Source organism: Phoca vitulina, unplaced genomic scaffold (assembly GCF_004348235.1).
Source record: "Phoca vitulina isolate PV1807 unplaced genomic scaffold, GSC_HSeal_1.0 scaffold54, whole genome shotgun sequence".
Classification (NCBI taxonomy): Eukaryota; Metazoa; Chordata; class Mammalia; order Carnivora; family Phocidae; genus Phoca; species Phoca vitulina.
In genome coordinates, this window is record NW_022589757.1 from 6652551 (window position 1) to 6669727 (window position 17177).

Sequence of the window (17177 nt, forward strand, 5' to 3'; positions counted from 1 at the left end):
GATGCCTTTAAAGCACTTTAAATATCAGAGATTTTTATTAATGTTGAGTGTAAAACACAACCTACTAAATTAAAGTAATGTTTCTGGATTTTAGGATCATAATTCCCCAAAAAGAGCCATAGATACACAAAAACTAACCACACACAATGACAAAAAGAAAGCCACAACAACCACAATAATTTCAAAAGAATCTACACAATGCATATCATGATCTAGGATTATATTTCAATTATTTTGCTGTAAAGAAAAGAAAGTATTGCCTTTAAAAGCCCATATGACTATTGTGATATTATGATTTTTTGTTTTTTTGAGAGAGAGGGCTGGTGCAAGTCGAGGGGCAGGGTGGTGGCGGAGGGGGAAGGAGAGAGAATCCCAAACAGGCTTCACGCCCAGTGTGGAGCCTGACATGGGGCTTGATCTTACTACGACCCTGAGATCATGACCTGAGCTGAAACCAAGAGTCTGGACCCCAGGGGGGGTCAGGACCCCAGGAGGGGTCATGACCTGAGCTGAAGGCAGATGCTTAACCGACTGGGTAACCCAGGCTCCCCGTGATATTATGATTTATTAAGGAGAAATATATATTTGGTTTTCACCCAGTTCTGGCAGAGAGGCCCTAAAACCCTTGGAATTTCCTAAGTGATAAGAACAATAAAGGCATCTTGGTATTCACAACAAACCCCTTTCAACCACAGCTGAATTTATGTTAATGAGATGACTTCTGGAAAGTACCTAAGGATGAGGGCAGGTTGCCAGGGGAAAAAAACCTTGTGATTAGAGGGCTGGAACTTCTAGTCCCACTCTTGACCTCCAGGAGGGGTGAGGAGTTGGAGATTGAGTTCAATCATCAAAGGCAATGATTTAATCAATCAAACCTATATAATGAAGCCTCCTTAAAAACCAGAAGGACTGGCTTAGGAGCACTTCCAGGTTGGTGAACACATGGAGATTTGGGGAGAGTGGCAAGCTAAGAAAACATTAGAGTTCCACACCTTCCCCATACCCTGCTCTATGTAGCTCTTTCATCTGACTGTTCCTGAGTCATATCCTTTTATAATAAACTTTTATAATAAAGTCATATCTTTTTATGGTAATCTAGTAAGTAAAATATTTCTCTGAGCTCTGTGGACTGCTCTAGCAAATTAATTGAACCCAAGGAGAGGGCTGTTGGAACCTATAGCTGGTCAGTCAGAAGCCCAGGTGGCAACCTGGACTTTTGGTTGGCATTTGAAGAGGGGGCAGTCTGGTAGGATTGAACCCTTAATCTGTGGGATCTGATGCTCTCTCCAGGTAGATAATGTCAAAATTAAGTTGAATTATAAAACACCTAGCTGATATCATAAAGAATTGCTTAGTGCTGCAGGGAAAAAACACACATACATTAGATCAGAAACCCCAAAAAAACCCATATAGTTGGATCAGACTCTTTTAACTATAAACTTTAGATATTACTAACTAACCTTTAGGTTTAAAAAATATTTATAAAGGAAATCATACTACACAACTGAAAGACACCGAAAAGATTTCTTTATCCCAACAGTAACTAGAAATAATACAAAAGCAAGATACCACTACCCCTAGCAATAAAACATATGAAGCATCAGCAAAGAAAACAAAAATCCTCTGTGGAGAAAAGTCTAGAACTCTAGTAAAAGAACATAAATGATCTAAATAAATGAAGAGGTCTTTTACAGTCATGGATGATATTACAGAAGTGACAATAATCCTTAATTTAATCTATAAATTTAATAAAATATCAATCAAACACCATCAGGACTTTTTAAGAAACTCTACACTTATATGGAAGACAACAGGTCCATCAACTTTGAAAAAGGGGACACTTCCAGATAAATATAGACATTGCAAAGTAAGGACTGTATAATACTGACTGAAGACAGAAAATCAAACATAAAAGGAATAGACCCTCAGAAAGAAACTTACCTATATATGGGAATCACATAAAGGTGGTATAAAAAAATCAATGTGTAAAAATTCTATAGGAGATGATGTTGACAAACTGGTTTGCCATATTAAGAAGAATAAACCTGAAGCCCTACATTACATCATACACTCAAGAGGATGCTAGATAGTTCAAAGGCTTAAATGTAAAGGGTGAAATGATAAAGCTAATAGAAGACTATGGAGAAGAGAATGTAACCTAGGAATAAGACAAAATTCCTTAAATGAGAAGAAAATAGCACAAAACATAAGTGAAAACTAGAATCAATCATATCAAAATTTAAGTATTTCCTGTTCAAGCAAGGACACAACAAATGTAAAGGAGGTATGAAATATTAGAGGAAGAAAAAATATAATGCCTAAAACTGATTCTATATGTTAAGATTCCAATGATTCCATACAACTGAAACCACTCCATATAGTTTAAATAGTAAGAGACTTACTACAGGGCATTTCTTATTGTACAGAATCTTGGAAATGTTGAAGAAAACGATTCTAGCATCTTTTTAGAACTACTCACCAGGAACCAACTTAAAACCAGGCCACCAGGGAAGTGGCTGCCTCCTCTCGGATCTCAAGTCCTGGCCTCCAAGAGCACACTCCCACCGCTAGAATTAGGAAGCCTCATGGCTGAATGTTACCTCTGCCGCCAGCCCCAGAACCGTGCTCCCCCAGCTACCAGCCACACGGGGGCAGGGACACACCATGCCCCAGCCTAGATCTCAGGAAAAGAACATCTGAACACTAGACCTCTGCTGACACTGCCCCAGAAGAATCTATAGTTCCTCAGCCATACGTGCAAGTGCAAACAATAAAAGTCAGTCGTTGGCTTCATTTGGGTCTTCCAAACCTGGTGGCAATTCATCAAACCTAAGCTACATTTGAAACAAAACCTGCAAGGGACCCTGAAAAGTATCACGTTTATGCTAGCCTCTGATATAAGGAAAGAAAACCAGGAGTTTAGTGACAATCCCTCATATCCTTAACATTGATGGTAAAATAATACCAAGAATATACAAAGATACAAAGAACCCTTGTGAATAAGTAAGGAAAATCAGGAAACACGACAGAAAAAAGATAAGAGGATATGAACAGGCAAGTCACAGATGGGTTTACCCAAATGGCTAAAAATAAGCTATCAGATAAATATAAAATAAATAAAAATACTGCTTTCCCTCACTGGATTAGTAAAAATTCAAAAATTAGGTAAGTGCTAAGTCACTGCTTTAATAGAGTAAAAACTGGGGAAAACATTCTGGAAGACAATCTGACAGTACCTAGACAAATCAAGTAAATATTTTATGGCCCAGCAACCTCATTCCTGAATAACTATCCCAGAGAAATTCTCACACAAGCCCCCACACAGGCAGATTCAGCAGTGTTGTCTGTGCTTGTAGAGAAGAATGAGAGTCCAGATGTTCATCCCTGTGCAAACACTGAAACAAAATATGAGGATCGTCCAGAGCAAGCCCACTGCACAACCGTAGGGTACATGAGTCACACACAATAAAAGGTGAGCAGTGTGTACAACCCAGCAGAACCCTCACTTTTTGGAATATTATAGAGCAATAAGAAGCAATGAACTTGATAGATATTCACCCAGAAAAATTTTTTTCCAAAGGCTGCTGAGTTTTTTGTTGTTGTTTTGTTTTTTAAGCAACACAAAGGGGCACTTGGTGGCCCAGTGGGTTAAACAACTGACTCCTAGTTTTGGCTCAGGTCGTGATCTCAGGGTTATGAGATCAAGCCCCGTATGGGGCTCTGGGCTTAGGGGGAAGTCTGCTTAAGACTCTCTCTCCCTCTGCTCCTCCCTGCTCTCTCTCAAATACATAAATAAATCTTTAAAAATAAAAAACAAAAAACAACAGAAGTCCAACTCAGAATGTTTGTATAAACTAAAATATATATAGAAATATCACATACTTTACAAAAATACATACAATTTCAAGGATGTCAATCAAACATCAAAAGCAGTTCCCTTAAAAAAAATAAACAAACAAAAACAAAAAAACACCAGTTCCCTATGCCCTTTGGGAGGGCAAAGTAGGAAATGAACATACAGCTATTCCCTGCTTTTTGAAGTCACATAATGCCAATTTGTTTTTGCAAAAGATCCATGTTAGTACTTATTTTCACTCACCAAAAGAAATCTAAAGAGGACTTTTTAGCTTTTTCGAAAAAAGGTAAAAAGCGAAAACAGCATTCAACATTTGTTTTCTAGCAGGCCTTTACAGAGGCAGCGCGCGTCCCCAGCAGTGAGAGTGGCGCCGCCCAGCGCCGCCCCGAGGAACTACACTCAGGATGTCAGCATCATGCCACCAGAGCTTTGAACAGTGTCTGTGAGCATCTGTACTGTATCTTGATTTATTTTGTGCAGTCATCAGCAAGATGTGTCCTAAGGTATCAGAAAAAGCCTAAGAGAGGTTATTTTTTTGAGTCTGGGAACCCTCAAAATTTTTCCCATATAAATTAATGTTAATTGTCTCTTTGCTTTACACCATTTCAGCTTACAAAAGTTTGCATAGGAATGCAGTACTTTTGGATAACGAAGGAAACCTACACAGGGAATACATGTGGACAAAATGAAGAGTCTTGCATGGACTAATGATGGGGTGTGTCATGTACTGAGGGATATGAGTAAATGCTCTTTTTTTTCCTGAAGATCAGGAAGAGCGTGTCAATAATAATTAAAACTACTAGAGAGAACATGAGATATCTGAAGAACTGAAACATTCAGGACAGGATAAGAGACAGACTGAGCAACATGGAGGGGATAAAACCACAGAGCATTAAACTATTAATACATATATAGTAGAGATTTTAAACTTTAGCCTCAGGGCAGTAGGGAATCATTGAAATGTTTCTAAACTACACTGGCTAGCTCATCTTTATACTGTTAATAATTCACTCTCTTGTCTTGTAGAGAATTATCAGAGACGAGCCAGAGCCGTGCTATCTAAGTGGGATGTGCCTGATGCCCAGGAGAGAGATAGGAGCTAGAGATTGGTAACTTGAGTTGGTAATAAAACCAAAAGGAAATTGGTGGCTCAACCTTAGGGATTAGCCTAAACCTACCTAAATCTGCATGCCCAGCTTTTACTATCCCAAGGCAGATGGTGGTGAAAATGATCTGTGAATTTAGAATCAAATAAGGCTCCTTACAGAAATAATCCAAATCAGAGATAAAAGTCTTCTAGGATGACTTTTTCACTTATATCACATGTTTGGCCCAGACAACGATCTCTCTACAGAAATCACTGCAGTTCTTGTTCAACCTTACATGCCTACCCGCAATATGCTAGATCCAACAGAGTCAACACACTTTTGGATTTTTCTAAAATTGGAAGAGACAGATCAAATCCTATATCCTGAAATAAACTACCAGGATACTATCCAAACATTTAACACCCTCAAAGCCATTTAACCAAAATAGCACTACAAGGACAGTAAGACATAATCGTCTTGCAGAACATCTTAGGTAGCTGCAAAATCTAACACCTCCCATAAAGAATTTGCATACCTTATGCCTCCAAAGGAGAAGTATTAGTCTACAGATTTAAAAGGGGGTGGAATGGAAGGAGGAGGAGCCAAAGACCTATAAGTACCTAGGTTAAAAAATGAGTTGCAAAAGATAATCTCTATTGTTATCCCATTGTTTTCATTATTCTTTTAAAAGATAAGAGTTGTATGTTAATAATGAAGAGACTCATTGTTTACATAACTTTCCACAGAGTATTCAAATGAATTCATTTGTCATCCTGAAATAGTTCTATTCTAGTCCATTTGCTTCTTAATGGGCTTAAACAAGCTGCACTTCTTTAAGGACAATAAAACAAAAGTAAAAATCCTAGGAGTTCTCAAAATCTTTTAGCCTCAGTCTCTAAGAAAGGTTTTAAGTCAATGAAAACTTCTACATGGAATACCATAGATTAATAAAAACTATGAGTAAGCATATAGCACAGAAGGGAAAATTGAAAACATACCAAAACCAATATAGTTGAACCTTGAGCAACGATGGTTTGAACTGCATAGGTGTGCACTTACACGAGGAATTTTTTTTTTATAAATACAATACAGTACTATAAATGTATTTTAACTTCCTTATTATTTTTTTTTAAGATTTTATTTATTTATTTGAGAGAGAGAGAGAGAGTGCATGAGCAGGGGGAGGGGCAGGCACCCTGCTGATCAGGGATCCTGTTGCGGGGCTCAATCCCAGGACCCCGAGATCATGACCTGAGCCAAAGGCAGACACTTAACCGACTGAGCCACTCAGGTGTTCCAACTTCCTTCTTATTTTTTTAATAACATTTTCTTTTTCCTAGGTTACCATATTGTAAGAATACAGTAAATAATACATATAACATACAAAATATGTTTTAATAGACTGGTATTGGTAAGTTTTGTAGGCTATTAGTATTTAGGTTTTGGGGGAGTCAAAAGTTATACATGGATTTTTGACAGGGTGGGGGTTTGGTGCCTCTAATCCCTGTGTTGTTCAAGGGTCAACTGTATGTTAAAGTACAAAGAAACAAGAGAATTAATAGTACTACTTTTTTTGAGCAGTTTAAACAACAACAAAAAAATGCAAAGTCAACTATCCATCCAAAAATAGGAGATGACTTATATTGTAGATAATAAATCCAAAAAGAACTTGCTCAATTTTGATGTCAATATTTGAAAGACTCCACAGACATAAGCTCATTATACTCCTTGCATCATATATTATACAACACAGCTTTCCTTTTCATAAAACATGTCAACCATATACCATACACAGTCACTACCTTAGTGTTCAAAAACACAAGATCCTAGATTCACATTGGGTAATGGCAGTCCAACCAATCCAAATCTTCTGTAGTATCAATCAACAATTGGTCAAAACTGCTCTCACCATCACTTACTACCAATACCCAATCTTTATCCCACAGTATAAATGGATCCTCCGTCACAGTGATTTTTTTCATCTCTAAAATAGAGAAAAACTAAACATGAAGAGTATCACTATTAGGAGAAAAGGTAACTGCTGAAACTGTCACTTCTATAGAATTCAAGGTTGGATGAGACCTGGATGAAGCAGCTTTCGTTTTTGTACCTAGGAAACCAGGGTACCAAGAAGAGGTAAGAAATTGTTGCCTCGGGTCTTCCAGGAAATCGGTGAGATACTTTAAAAAGGCAGGCAAATTGAAAGATTTCTCAGCCTGAACTACTGTCACAGCAGTGCTATGAACTTATTAATGAACATCCTTCTTTCCCCTCCTGTGTATGCAAAGCAACAATTTAAATGACACAGAATTAATTTCCAATATATATCCACTATATTCCTGTGTACTACAATAAAGAACCCTTCTGCTTGAAGTATAAAAAGAGATGCAACTGAGTAGTGTTTAAGCATCATTTTAAAACACTGTACAGGCTTAATTTTCTCAAGAAATCATCCCATTCCCCCTGAAAATAAAAAGACTATCTTCAGCCCATCATGGCTCTGGTATAACAGAAAATACAGCTTCGAGTGGGTCCAGGATGTATGGAAACTGACTGGATCACAGAAGAGTGGTAGCTATTTTCCTATCCAATCAACACCTCTCAGGACATCCTTGGAAAGGGGGGAAGACATACATGTTTCCCTTTCTCTCATCCACAGAGAAGCAAGTGTCAAAGAGTAACAATTCTCCAGCATGGTTAGAGTCCTCTTACAGCATCCAGTAACTGTCATTATTTGTTCATGTAATGTTGAGGTGATAATACCTTGCTTTACTAAATAGCATTTCAAATTGATTGGAAGTCATATTTGTCATATATCTATATTTTTAATATAAAAAAGCCTGGGAAAGTTTTCAGCCACTAAAATTATATCCAATAACTATCAAGTCACAAGCAGTACTTACTTGTTTCTTCCTAATGATCCCTTAATGCTAAATTTCATTAACATCAGGTTATTACTTACAATGCAAAAGCAGGAATAAACAGAGTAATAAAATTTTCTCTATTTCCTTACTTCTACTTTCATTACCAATAAAATTTATAATTGGAAGCTCAATTACTGTATTATCATTGCTATTTTAAAATCAACCAACAAATATAAGATGTTCTCTCAAAACAAGTTCTATCAAAGTATCATTCTACTTTCATCAGGTACAATCATACCTCAATGAAAATAATTAATTTCGACTAATCAAAAATGTTAGTAATTTTTCAGCTTGAATTCAATAGGAAGTTACCAATAGGAAGTCTAAATACCCATCTTGCCTGTTCAAAAAAAATGGCAGGGGCGCTTGGGTGGCTCAGTCGGCTGAGCGTCGACTCTTGGTTTCCGCTCAGGTCGTGATGTCAGGGTCATGAGATCGAGCCCTGCATAGGGCTCCATGCTCAGCAGGGAGTCTGTTTGAGATTCTCTCTCTCCCTCTCCCTCTGTTCCTCCCCCAACTCGTGCTCATTCTCTCTCTAAAGTAAATAAATCAAGTATTTAAAAAAATAAGTAAAAATTTTTAAAGTGACAAACAATTATTCATAAAGACCTCAGTATGCTAAGTGTCCATCACATTCACTGGCCCACAGCAGGCACAGAAAAGATACTGGTGGATGTGTTGATAGAAGATTAGATGATGGACAGAATCAGGTGTGTATACAAGGAGGAAGGAAAAGCAGAAACAGGTGAGAAAAAAGACCAATGAATCCCTAAACCCAAGAAGTATATGAGGCAGACGGTAAATGCAGAGATACTGAAATAAAGGATGCCAGTTAGGGGTAGTTGATAAAGACACAAAAAATGAAAATGGGAATTTAATCAGCCCTTCCAGATGCTAAATCAAGAGAGACAAATATCATGGTCCAAGAGGATAAAAACTTCAAGACAAAGGCACAAGTCAGGAAAATGAAATGCACATTCATAAAACTGTAAGCAGGTTAACTTGTCTAGAGTTGAGAGCTTATGAAGGAAATTACGGGAGGTTAAGGCTGCAAAGTCAAGCGTTGCCACCCAGATGCTGTGCAGAATATAAACACTAAGGGTGTCTGCCTGCTGCCTCGTCTTCCCCACCCCTCCTTTAAAACTTAGCAACTGCACCTAATCACACAGCCATACCTCCATCGTATGCTTTCCTTATCTAAACCCGGAAGGAAACCTATAATCATAGAGAATGATAAAAGGGGGAAAAAATGATGCATAAATGATTGGGAATAAAACAGTGATTAGGTATATTAATCAAGCTTCTGCATACAATTTCAGAGGTGTCTTGTTTTGTTTTAACCAATTCAGTTTTGGACCACTTTGAGCAATGAAGCAGGAGAGGAAAGCAAATAGCACCAATTATGTGCCTCCTACACACCAGGCAGAGTCGTAGTGGCTTTATATATCCTATTTCATTTAATCTTAACATTATCAATTTGAAATTACTCCTCTAGCTTCATATATGTAAGGAAAAGTTACTTGAGAGTCACTTAAAAAAGCTAGGATACCAATTTATCTAGAATAATAGAATAACTGCTATACCATCAGCTGAGTGTATATGTTCAGCACCTTTTTAATAGAATCAGAAGGAAACACAGCTCTAAAAGCACCTGTTCGGGGCACCTAGGTGGCTCAGTCGTTAAGCGTCTGCCTTCGGCTCAGGTCATGATCCCAGGGTCCTGGGATCGAGCCCCGCACCGGGCTCCCTGCTCGGCGGGAAGCCTGCTTCTCCCTCTCCCACTCCCCCTGCTTGTGTTCCCTCTCTCACTGTGTCTCTCTCTGTCAAATAAATAAAATCTAAAAAAAATAAAAATTAAAAAAAAATAAAAGCACCTGTTCAATTTCAAATACACATGGCTTACAACCTCGTGCCTAAATGTGCTTAAAAGTAGGCCAGTCCTCAGCTCATAAAGCAGTCATTAGAACCCATCACTGGGGTACTAGACTTCAATCCAAAATAGTCTTAAAGAAATCATGAGAAAGGATGTTTCAGACCAAACTAAAATGATTTAAGAACAGTGCTTCCAGTCCCAGCTTTTGTTACCAAAATCTATTCTGATATATGGAACCCAGTAAGTCAAAATACAGGAAAAAGAACAGCATTCATATAATCCCCTTTCCTGTTATAGAAAGACAGATGCATTATATATACACATCAGAGATGATTTCTGACTTTCCTTCATGTATTGGACAGGTATTAGACATGAAGGACATCTATACTCTGTCAGATGCTGACACGAGAAATAAGACAGCAACTGGCCTTCACAAATTCACAGTTAAATAATTTAACAAGCTATATAAGAAAACCTGTACTCCTAGAGTGGAGTATCTCTATGGATATAAAAATCAAGATAAGCTTTAGAAAAGCCAAAGTGAGAGTCATACAATCCAAATGCTAATGCGCAAGCCATTTACTAATTAGCAAGTCATTTAAAAGCTCACTGATACACTTGATTTTACTTTATACACGTTAACAACAGATTTGCTTATCTAAGTACATACCCTAGATGAAGCTTTTACTAGCTTAATGCCCTTAGGCAAGTTACTTCACTTGTCTGGACCTTGCTTAGCTCATTGGGAAAATGGAGATAAATAGCTATACTTCAAGACGGTTCTAAGGATTACAGGTAATTATGGAATGCACCACACAGTGTCTGGCATTTAGTAGAAATGTAATAAATATAACTTGACATCCTAATTATAGGATTTGCCAACTGATAACAAATTGATCAGAAAAATCAAATCAGAAGTATGAGGGGTGGCAACGAGAGAAAGCTCTGTGAATGAATAGCTGATGGGAAGGAAAGAGTCAGGACACAAAGATGCAAAAACTCAGAAAGGACGGACGGGAGCCAGCAGCCTGCACACTTGATGAGCTGTTGAGGGCATCCCCAATGTTTTCACAGCATGTAAAAATGACCGGCCTGAAGATGACATTAAGCCACTTAAAACAGATTAAACTTTGATTCCATGTGTTTAAAAAAGCACAGATCAGCACATAATTGATTCTGGAAAGATTCCTATGAAAAGTGATTTGACATCACAAATTTAACATTTTATATGTCCAAACTTTAACGAACTGCAAAAATCTATTAACAAGCTTCTACTAGACTCAATGTACAAAGGAACCTCTCAAATTTCAGAAGCCATTTTTTTCTACTCAACACTGAAACAGATGCATGTCAAACAAATTAACCGTGGGAATATTTCAGGGCAATGCCCTAAAACATCATCAGTTTTTAACAGCTAAAACAAAATAAAGTTTTGGTCTCCGTCATCACTAAATGTTTTTATATCTACCAAACAAATACAAACATGTGCCACGAAGATCTCTTTCCACTTGAATTTTCTCCCTACATTTGAAAGGCAGTAAAAAACGAAAAACATCTGTTCCTTTCCTCAGAGCTGACAACCCTCATTCTATGGTTTAAAAATAAAAGATGTTTATGGAGGCTTATAGATATAATGATCACCTGCTTCAAAGGCAGTGGGCAATTAATGGATCCAAAGACATGCAAAATTAAGGCCAAAAAAAACCAATTTCCCTAAGGAGAATGCCACTGTTCCTCAGGCCTCTGGTAATACCCAAGACACCATAAAACTGTAGAGGATGTTAAAGAACCAAATGTGATACCAGATGACAAGAAAACAGTCGGCAATGGAGAAACAGGGGCATGTGTCCTTCTGGATTCACTATACCACCACAAGAACAGTTTCCCTGAGAGCTGCCCAGAGAGAATCTGCTTCAGTCTGACCAACAATCACTCTTCTTCCAGCCCAAGGAAGGCCAGATGTTCAACCATTAAAGGGATTGACCTTATTAAAAACAGAACCTGAAAAATCTCATAAGTGAAGACTTAAAATTCTATATTTTTTATAAACAGTTTTTACTCTGTGTTGTCTTACATTACCAAACATTCAAAAATGAGTACTAAGCAAAAACATTCACACTTAAATCAGTAGACTCGGCTTCTATTTCTGGCTCTGCCTCTGAATGAGTCACAGTGTGACCTTGAAAAAGTCACTTCATCTCTTTACCTACCTCCATTTCCCCACCAATTACAAGATTAGGTTAAACCTATCGATTTGTTTTAAAGAGAGTGAGTGGGTGAGATAAATATATGGAAATGGCTACACAAATATCCACTGATCACTGACCAGCTGCATCCAAACATCAAAGACAAAGTCAGTGATGTCCATATTAAAACAACTCACACTGCACTTTTGCCCTGCAGGGTAAAAAATTCTCCCTGGAGCAGCCAACAGAAAACAGGTGCTTACTGAACAGGACTCCTTTAAGAGTCTGAAATTTCAAATTTGGAAATACTTAGCAAATTAAAATACAATGCAAGTAACAAGAATAAGCTTTTTTTTTTCCTCCTCTTAAGGAAAACAAATCTTCAACCTGTTTAGGGCCTATGATCTTCAGGACTCTGATCAATCTTCCTATGAAGTCTTTTTCCCTGACCCCTGCCAAGGAGATCAGTCCCTTTACCCTTGATACTCCCAGAGGACTACACTACACCTCTCCATTGCCCCTGAGTACTCAGGGAGCCCTGGAGAGGCAGAACCATGATTTAATGACCTTTGTAGGTCCTGCCACTAACATATTGCCTGGTATAACGTGGGTGCCCAGAATATACACATATACATCTGTAAAATTTAAGAAATGAATGTATATCCAAAGTCTAATGCTATTAGAAAGAGCAACCATTAATATTAATAAATGATAATGTGAATCATGGTGATATTTTCATTTAAAAATATATATTTACAGGGGCGCCCGGGTGGCTCAGTGGGTTGAACGTCTGACTCTTGGTTTCGATCAGATCATGATCTCAGGGTCCTGGGACCTAGCCCCAAGTCTGGGCTCTGTGCTCAGTGGGGAATCTGCTTGAGGTTCTCTCCCCCACCCCTCCCCCTTCCCCTGTGCACGCACTCACTCTCAAATAAATCTTTTTTTAAAAATACATATATACACATATATATTTATAAATGAATGATTACCTAGGTAAAGAGGAAACACATGATTTCTCACCAACACTAAATTCACAAAACTAACTCAAGAACTTTCCTGTCTTCTTCCTTCAAAAATGGTCTTTCAGGAATTTTTTATTTTTTTTTTTTTACAATTTATCTGAAGGGTTTTAGACTATAAGCATTACTTTTAATTTAATCTACACAATAAAGGGAAGGGAGGAGAAGTTAAAAAAGAGAGCAAGAGAGGGAAAGGGAGCAAGCAATAAATAAATGAACAAAGTGAATAAAAAAGGCTACTCTTAAGGATCTAGAAATGTAAAATAAAAGGTAATCCATAAGTGAAAATAAAAATGTAGTAATACACGTAACTACCACAACATTAATGGCATTTAGCCAAAGTCGCTATGCCCATTGAGAAATGTCACTTAAGAAATGTTTTATCGATAACGCATTTATTAAAGTAATAGAACAGAGGATGTTAAGCTTTCCAAATTACATTTGAAATTTTTAATCATTCAATTATTTATCACAAACCTACCAGTAATTGCATAAATTTTCATTCTTTCCTACTCCTTAAATTCTTTCAGTCAATATTTCCTTTAATAATTAAGAGTAGAAGTAAGAGAACATGAAACAAACTGTCACTCTACCAGTGGGTACTTCAGGTAAGACCTTGGGACCTAGAAGCCTATAAGAAGGGATAAACTCATTATACTACTTGCTTTTTAATCACAGTAAGTGGACCCCCTAGCTGGGCTTTTATGGTGCCCATCAGAATCTATTACAAAGGCTAAAGAGAGGTACCAGTTGGATTACATGTCCTTTTGGTTTCTCACCTTCACTATCTCCAAGCTATACCCTGTTTTGATTGGACATAAAACCAAATGAAAATTATCTCTAATATTCTATTTCATTATTTATTAACTTTCTAATACCATGTATCAGATTTGGTTGCATCAGCAAACAGGAATGTTCCCTTAACTTCTATGAGTAGTCTACCCAGATTGCTGCAAAATAGAAACTACATATTACATACATACATACATACACACACGTTAGAGCAGTCAGAGATCGCCTCTGGATAGTACTGGAATAAATTATTTGTTTCTCCAACATTGACCCTTGTCAAAGAATCATTAACAATTTTGTTCTTTTTAATGCTGTGGGGATAAGGACAGAAAGAAAATGATGGCTCAGCTAACTATGCCAAAAAAAAAAAAAAAAAAAAAAGAGTTGATCTGCCTGGCGGGACCCTGGACATAGAGAACAGCACGTTTTGGAGAAATAGAGGAGCCCTTTCTTGAGATGACTTAGGAGAGACACAACAAAGTTGTTCTCTCTGCATATAAAGAAAGAAAAAAGGAAAGGAAAGTTAAGGAAAAAGAAAAGAAAAGAGAAGAAACAAATTTTACTGAACTGGTGTGCAGGACCTGAAAAGGACTCCCCTAAGAAGGCAGGACATGCCCTAAGCAGGTCTAGGCGTCTCAGAGCAAGGAGAGCAGGTGAGGGCGGAAGGCCCTGATTGGCAGGCAACCCGGCGGCAGGGTGCACTCACCTGTGAACACGTTCTGGAAACAATCAGCAGCCGCCTGTGCCCCAGACACCTTGGCTGCCTGCACTGGTGGCGCCCCACCGCTCCCCTCCGAGGTCGCCCCGCGTTCCAGCAGGTGCGCAGAGCCCCCGGCCGGGGGCGCGCGGCTGCCCAGCTCCTCAGTCCAGTCGGCTGAGCGGCTGAGGCCGCAAGCGAGGCCGCTCTCAGCCCGGTGCTTCTTGGCTGGAGCGGCGGCCGAGACTAGAGCAGCCCTGGGCCCCCGGCTCAGGGAGGGCTCTAGCCGCCTCTTGATCCTGGGGCTCTGGCTGGGGGACTGAGAGGGAGAGTGATTGGGCGAGCTGAGCTGCCGGGTGGTGGTCTTGATGTAGCAGGGAGTGATGAGCGGGTAGGGCTTGAAGCAGCGCGGGCTGGGCGCAGGGCTGCTGGGCAGGGAGGCAGCTGCCGGGGCGCCGGGCCTGCTGGGCTCGCCCTCGGGCTCTGCCCCCAGCCTCGGGGGAATGTCTCCCACCCCCGGGCCCCACGTCTCCCCTGGAGAGTCTCGGGGGGCATCCTCAAATGCATCTTCCTCGCCCTCCTCGTCAGTGTCCCCAGCCCCTGGGCCGGCGGCTCTGGCCGAGCCCTCTCCCGGCGGGGCCTCAGGGAACGGGAAGGCGGGGGAGGAGGGCGAGGCTGCGGCTGCGGGCTGGCCCTCAGGCAGGCCAGGCATCGCCAAGGCTCCAGGGCCGCTGGGGGGCGGTGGCTGCTCAGGCACCTGGGGCTCCGCGGCCAGGCTGCCAGGCAGGTCAGACAGCGCAGACAGAGCCCGCTCCGGGTCAGGACTGCAAGGGGCCTCTCGGGCTGCGCTGCTGGACCCCAGCAAGTACTGGTCCAGGCCCAAGAAGGCCCCGGGCTGGGGGGAGGCGGCTGCGGAGGGCGCTGCAGGCTCCTCGGAGCCCCGCTGCTGCTGCCGCTGCTGCTGCTGGCGGATCGCCTGCTGAATGTCTGAAAGCAAATCCTCTTGCTCCGTGGCCGAGTGGAAGCTATAGATGTCCGTGTCCGAGCCTGAACTGGTCCTTTGTCCATCCTGCATCCCCACGGCTGTTTCCAAATCCTCCAAGACCACCCTGCCCCCAACCCCAGCATCAGTGGGTCCATGGCCACTTGGACGGGTTACCTCGAATGGGTCAGCACACTCGGTATCCGACAGGCCCGTCTCGTCTGCCGAGAGGCTGAGGTCTGGAGTCTTGGTGACCAGAGAATGCGCGCTGTCCAGCTCCCCGGTCTGCAGGGCCTGGGAGTCCAGCACATCCTCGCGGGAGCCGCCGGTGCTTTTCCCCTTGGACAGATTCTTCCTGATCCGCAGGTTGGAAAACACTGAGGCTCTAGATTCCGACTTGCTCTTCTTCTTGCCTGGCTCCCCCCCGCCGCCACCCCCTCCCCCCTTGCTGTGCTTCCCCAGCGCCTTCTTGCCCCCGCTCCCCTTCTTTGTGGCTTCCACATCTCTGGGCCCAACAGCATCCTCTGCGCTGCTTCCGCCTTCGTGCAAGGCATCACCTGCGCTCCTCTTCAGCTTCCCATCCTGATTCCCCATGTTGCAATCCCGCCGCTGAGCCGAGGCGCCTCCAACACTCAGGCCATGCCGGCCCTCCTTGGCCCCCAGCCCGCACAGGGGGAGGCACGGGGGCCAGTCAAGCGGCCCGGCAAGCCTCTGGGCGAGGAGGCCAACGCGCGTGGGGCTGGCCCTGCTCGCATCTGCCGCTTCTTTGCACAATGCGTGCCTGCTCCCGCGGCTGCCGTGCCTGTGCCTGCAGCCCAGAGCAAGCGGGGCTCGAACATGCTCAGTGCAGCACCCAGAGCCAGCCAATGGCAGCGCAGAACGCAGTCCCGGCCTGGCCCCCCAATGGCCGCCGCCGACCCCTCCGCCCTCGCTTGGCCCCTCACCGAAGCGGGGCGCGAAAAATGTTTGCTCAATCTCGGGGACTTTCATCTCCACCGTGTGAATCGAATGCATTGTCCCCGTGGAAAAAGTTCGTCAGCTGGAAGATACACAAGGAACTTCAAAGCTCCGGGACCTGCGATGAAAAAAGTTAAACAAAAAAGAGAATTTTAGATGGGGGGAAACTGAAGCCACGTTCCAATTTGGAGGTGCTACCATATCGAAGGCATATATACTACCCACCCCCTCCCCCCAATGTGCCTGCAGAAGCATGGCTCTTCAATAAATATTTGTTGAATGAATGGATTGTTCTTTTAATAACTGATCATCTTGAACAGTGTTAATGTGCTTGAGCACATGCTTTAGGAAAGGTTACTACATATAGTAATGCTTTTATGTTTCATGCAGACCTTGCATCTATCTACGTGAGAGAACATTAGCTGCCATTTCAAAAATTCATTTTTCAAACTTTGCTTGACAAAATGGCAAGGTGAGGGAATAAAAAAAAAAATCCTAGGAGATTAGAGTTGATTAAAATGCTAATCTCCAAAATTCTATGTATTTACCATATAAATCAAATAGCATTTGTATTCCAAAAGGGTACATATACTATAATTCCCAGGAGGTCAAACTCATCAATATTAAACATGCTCCTATTGTTGTTGCATATAAAAAGGAAAAAGACAAAAAGGAAACACTCTTGGCACAAACACATGAAATCAGATGTTATGGTATAAACCACTGCTTCCCAAGCAAACCCTTCAAGGCAAACTTTGTCCTTGCCTCTGTTATAAAAGTTTGTAACAGTTTACCATAACAGA

General features: G+C 41.2%; 1 protein-coding gene across 1 annotated transcript in view; it reads right to left on the bottom strand.

Moving 5' to 3' along the window:
* The window catches only part of FMN2 (formin 2), a 382777-nt gene extending 366537 nt beyond the window's left edge, over positions 1-16240 (bottom strand). Inside the window, exon 1 of the mRNA XM_032389271.1 lies at positions 14445-16240. Within this exon, the coding sequence (XP_032245162.1) occupies positions 14445-16011 (1567 nt within the window). The 5' untranslated portion in view covers positions 16012-16240. The remainder of the gene's footprint in view (positions 1-14444) is intronic.
* Positions 16241-17177: the final 937 nt, after the last annotated feature.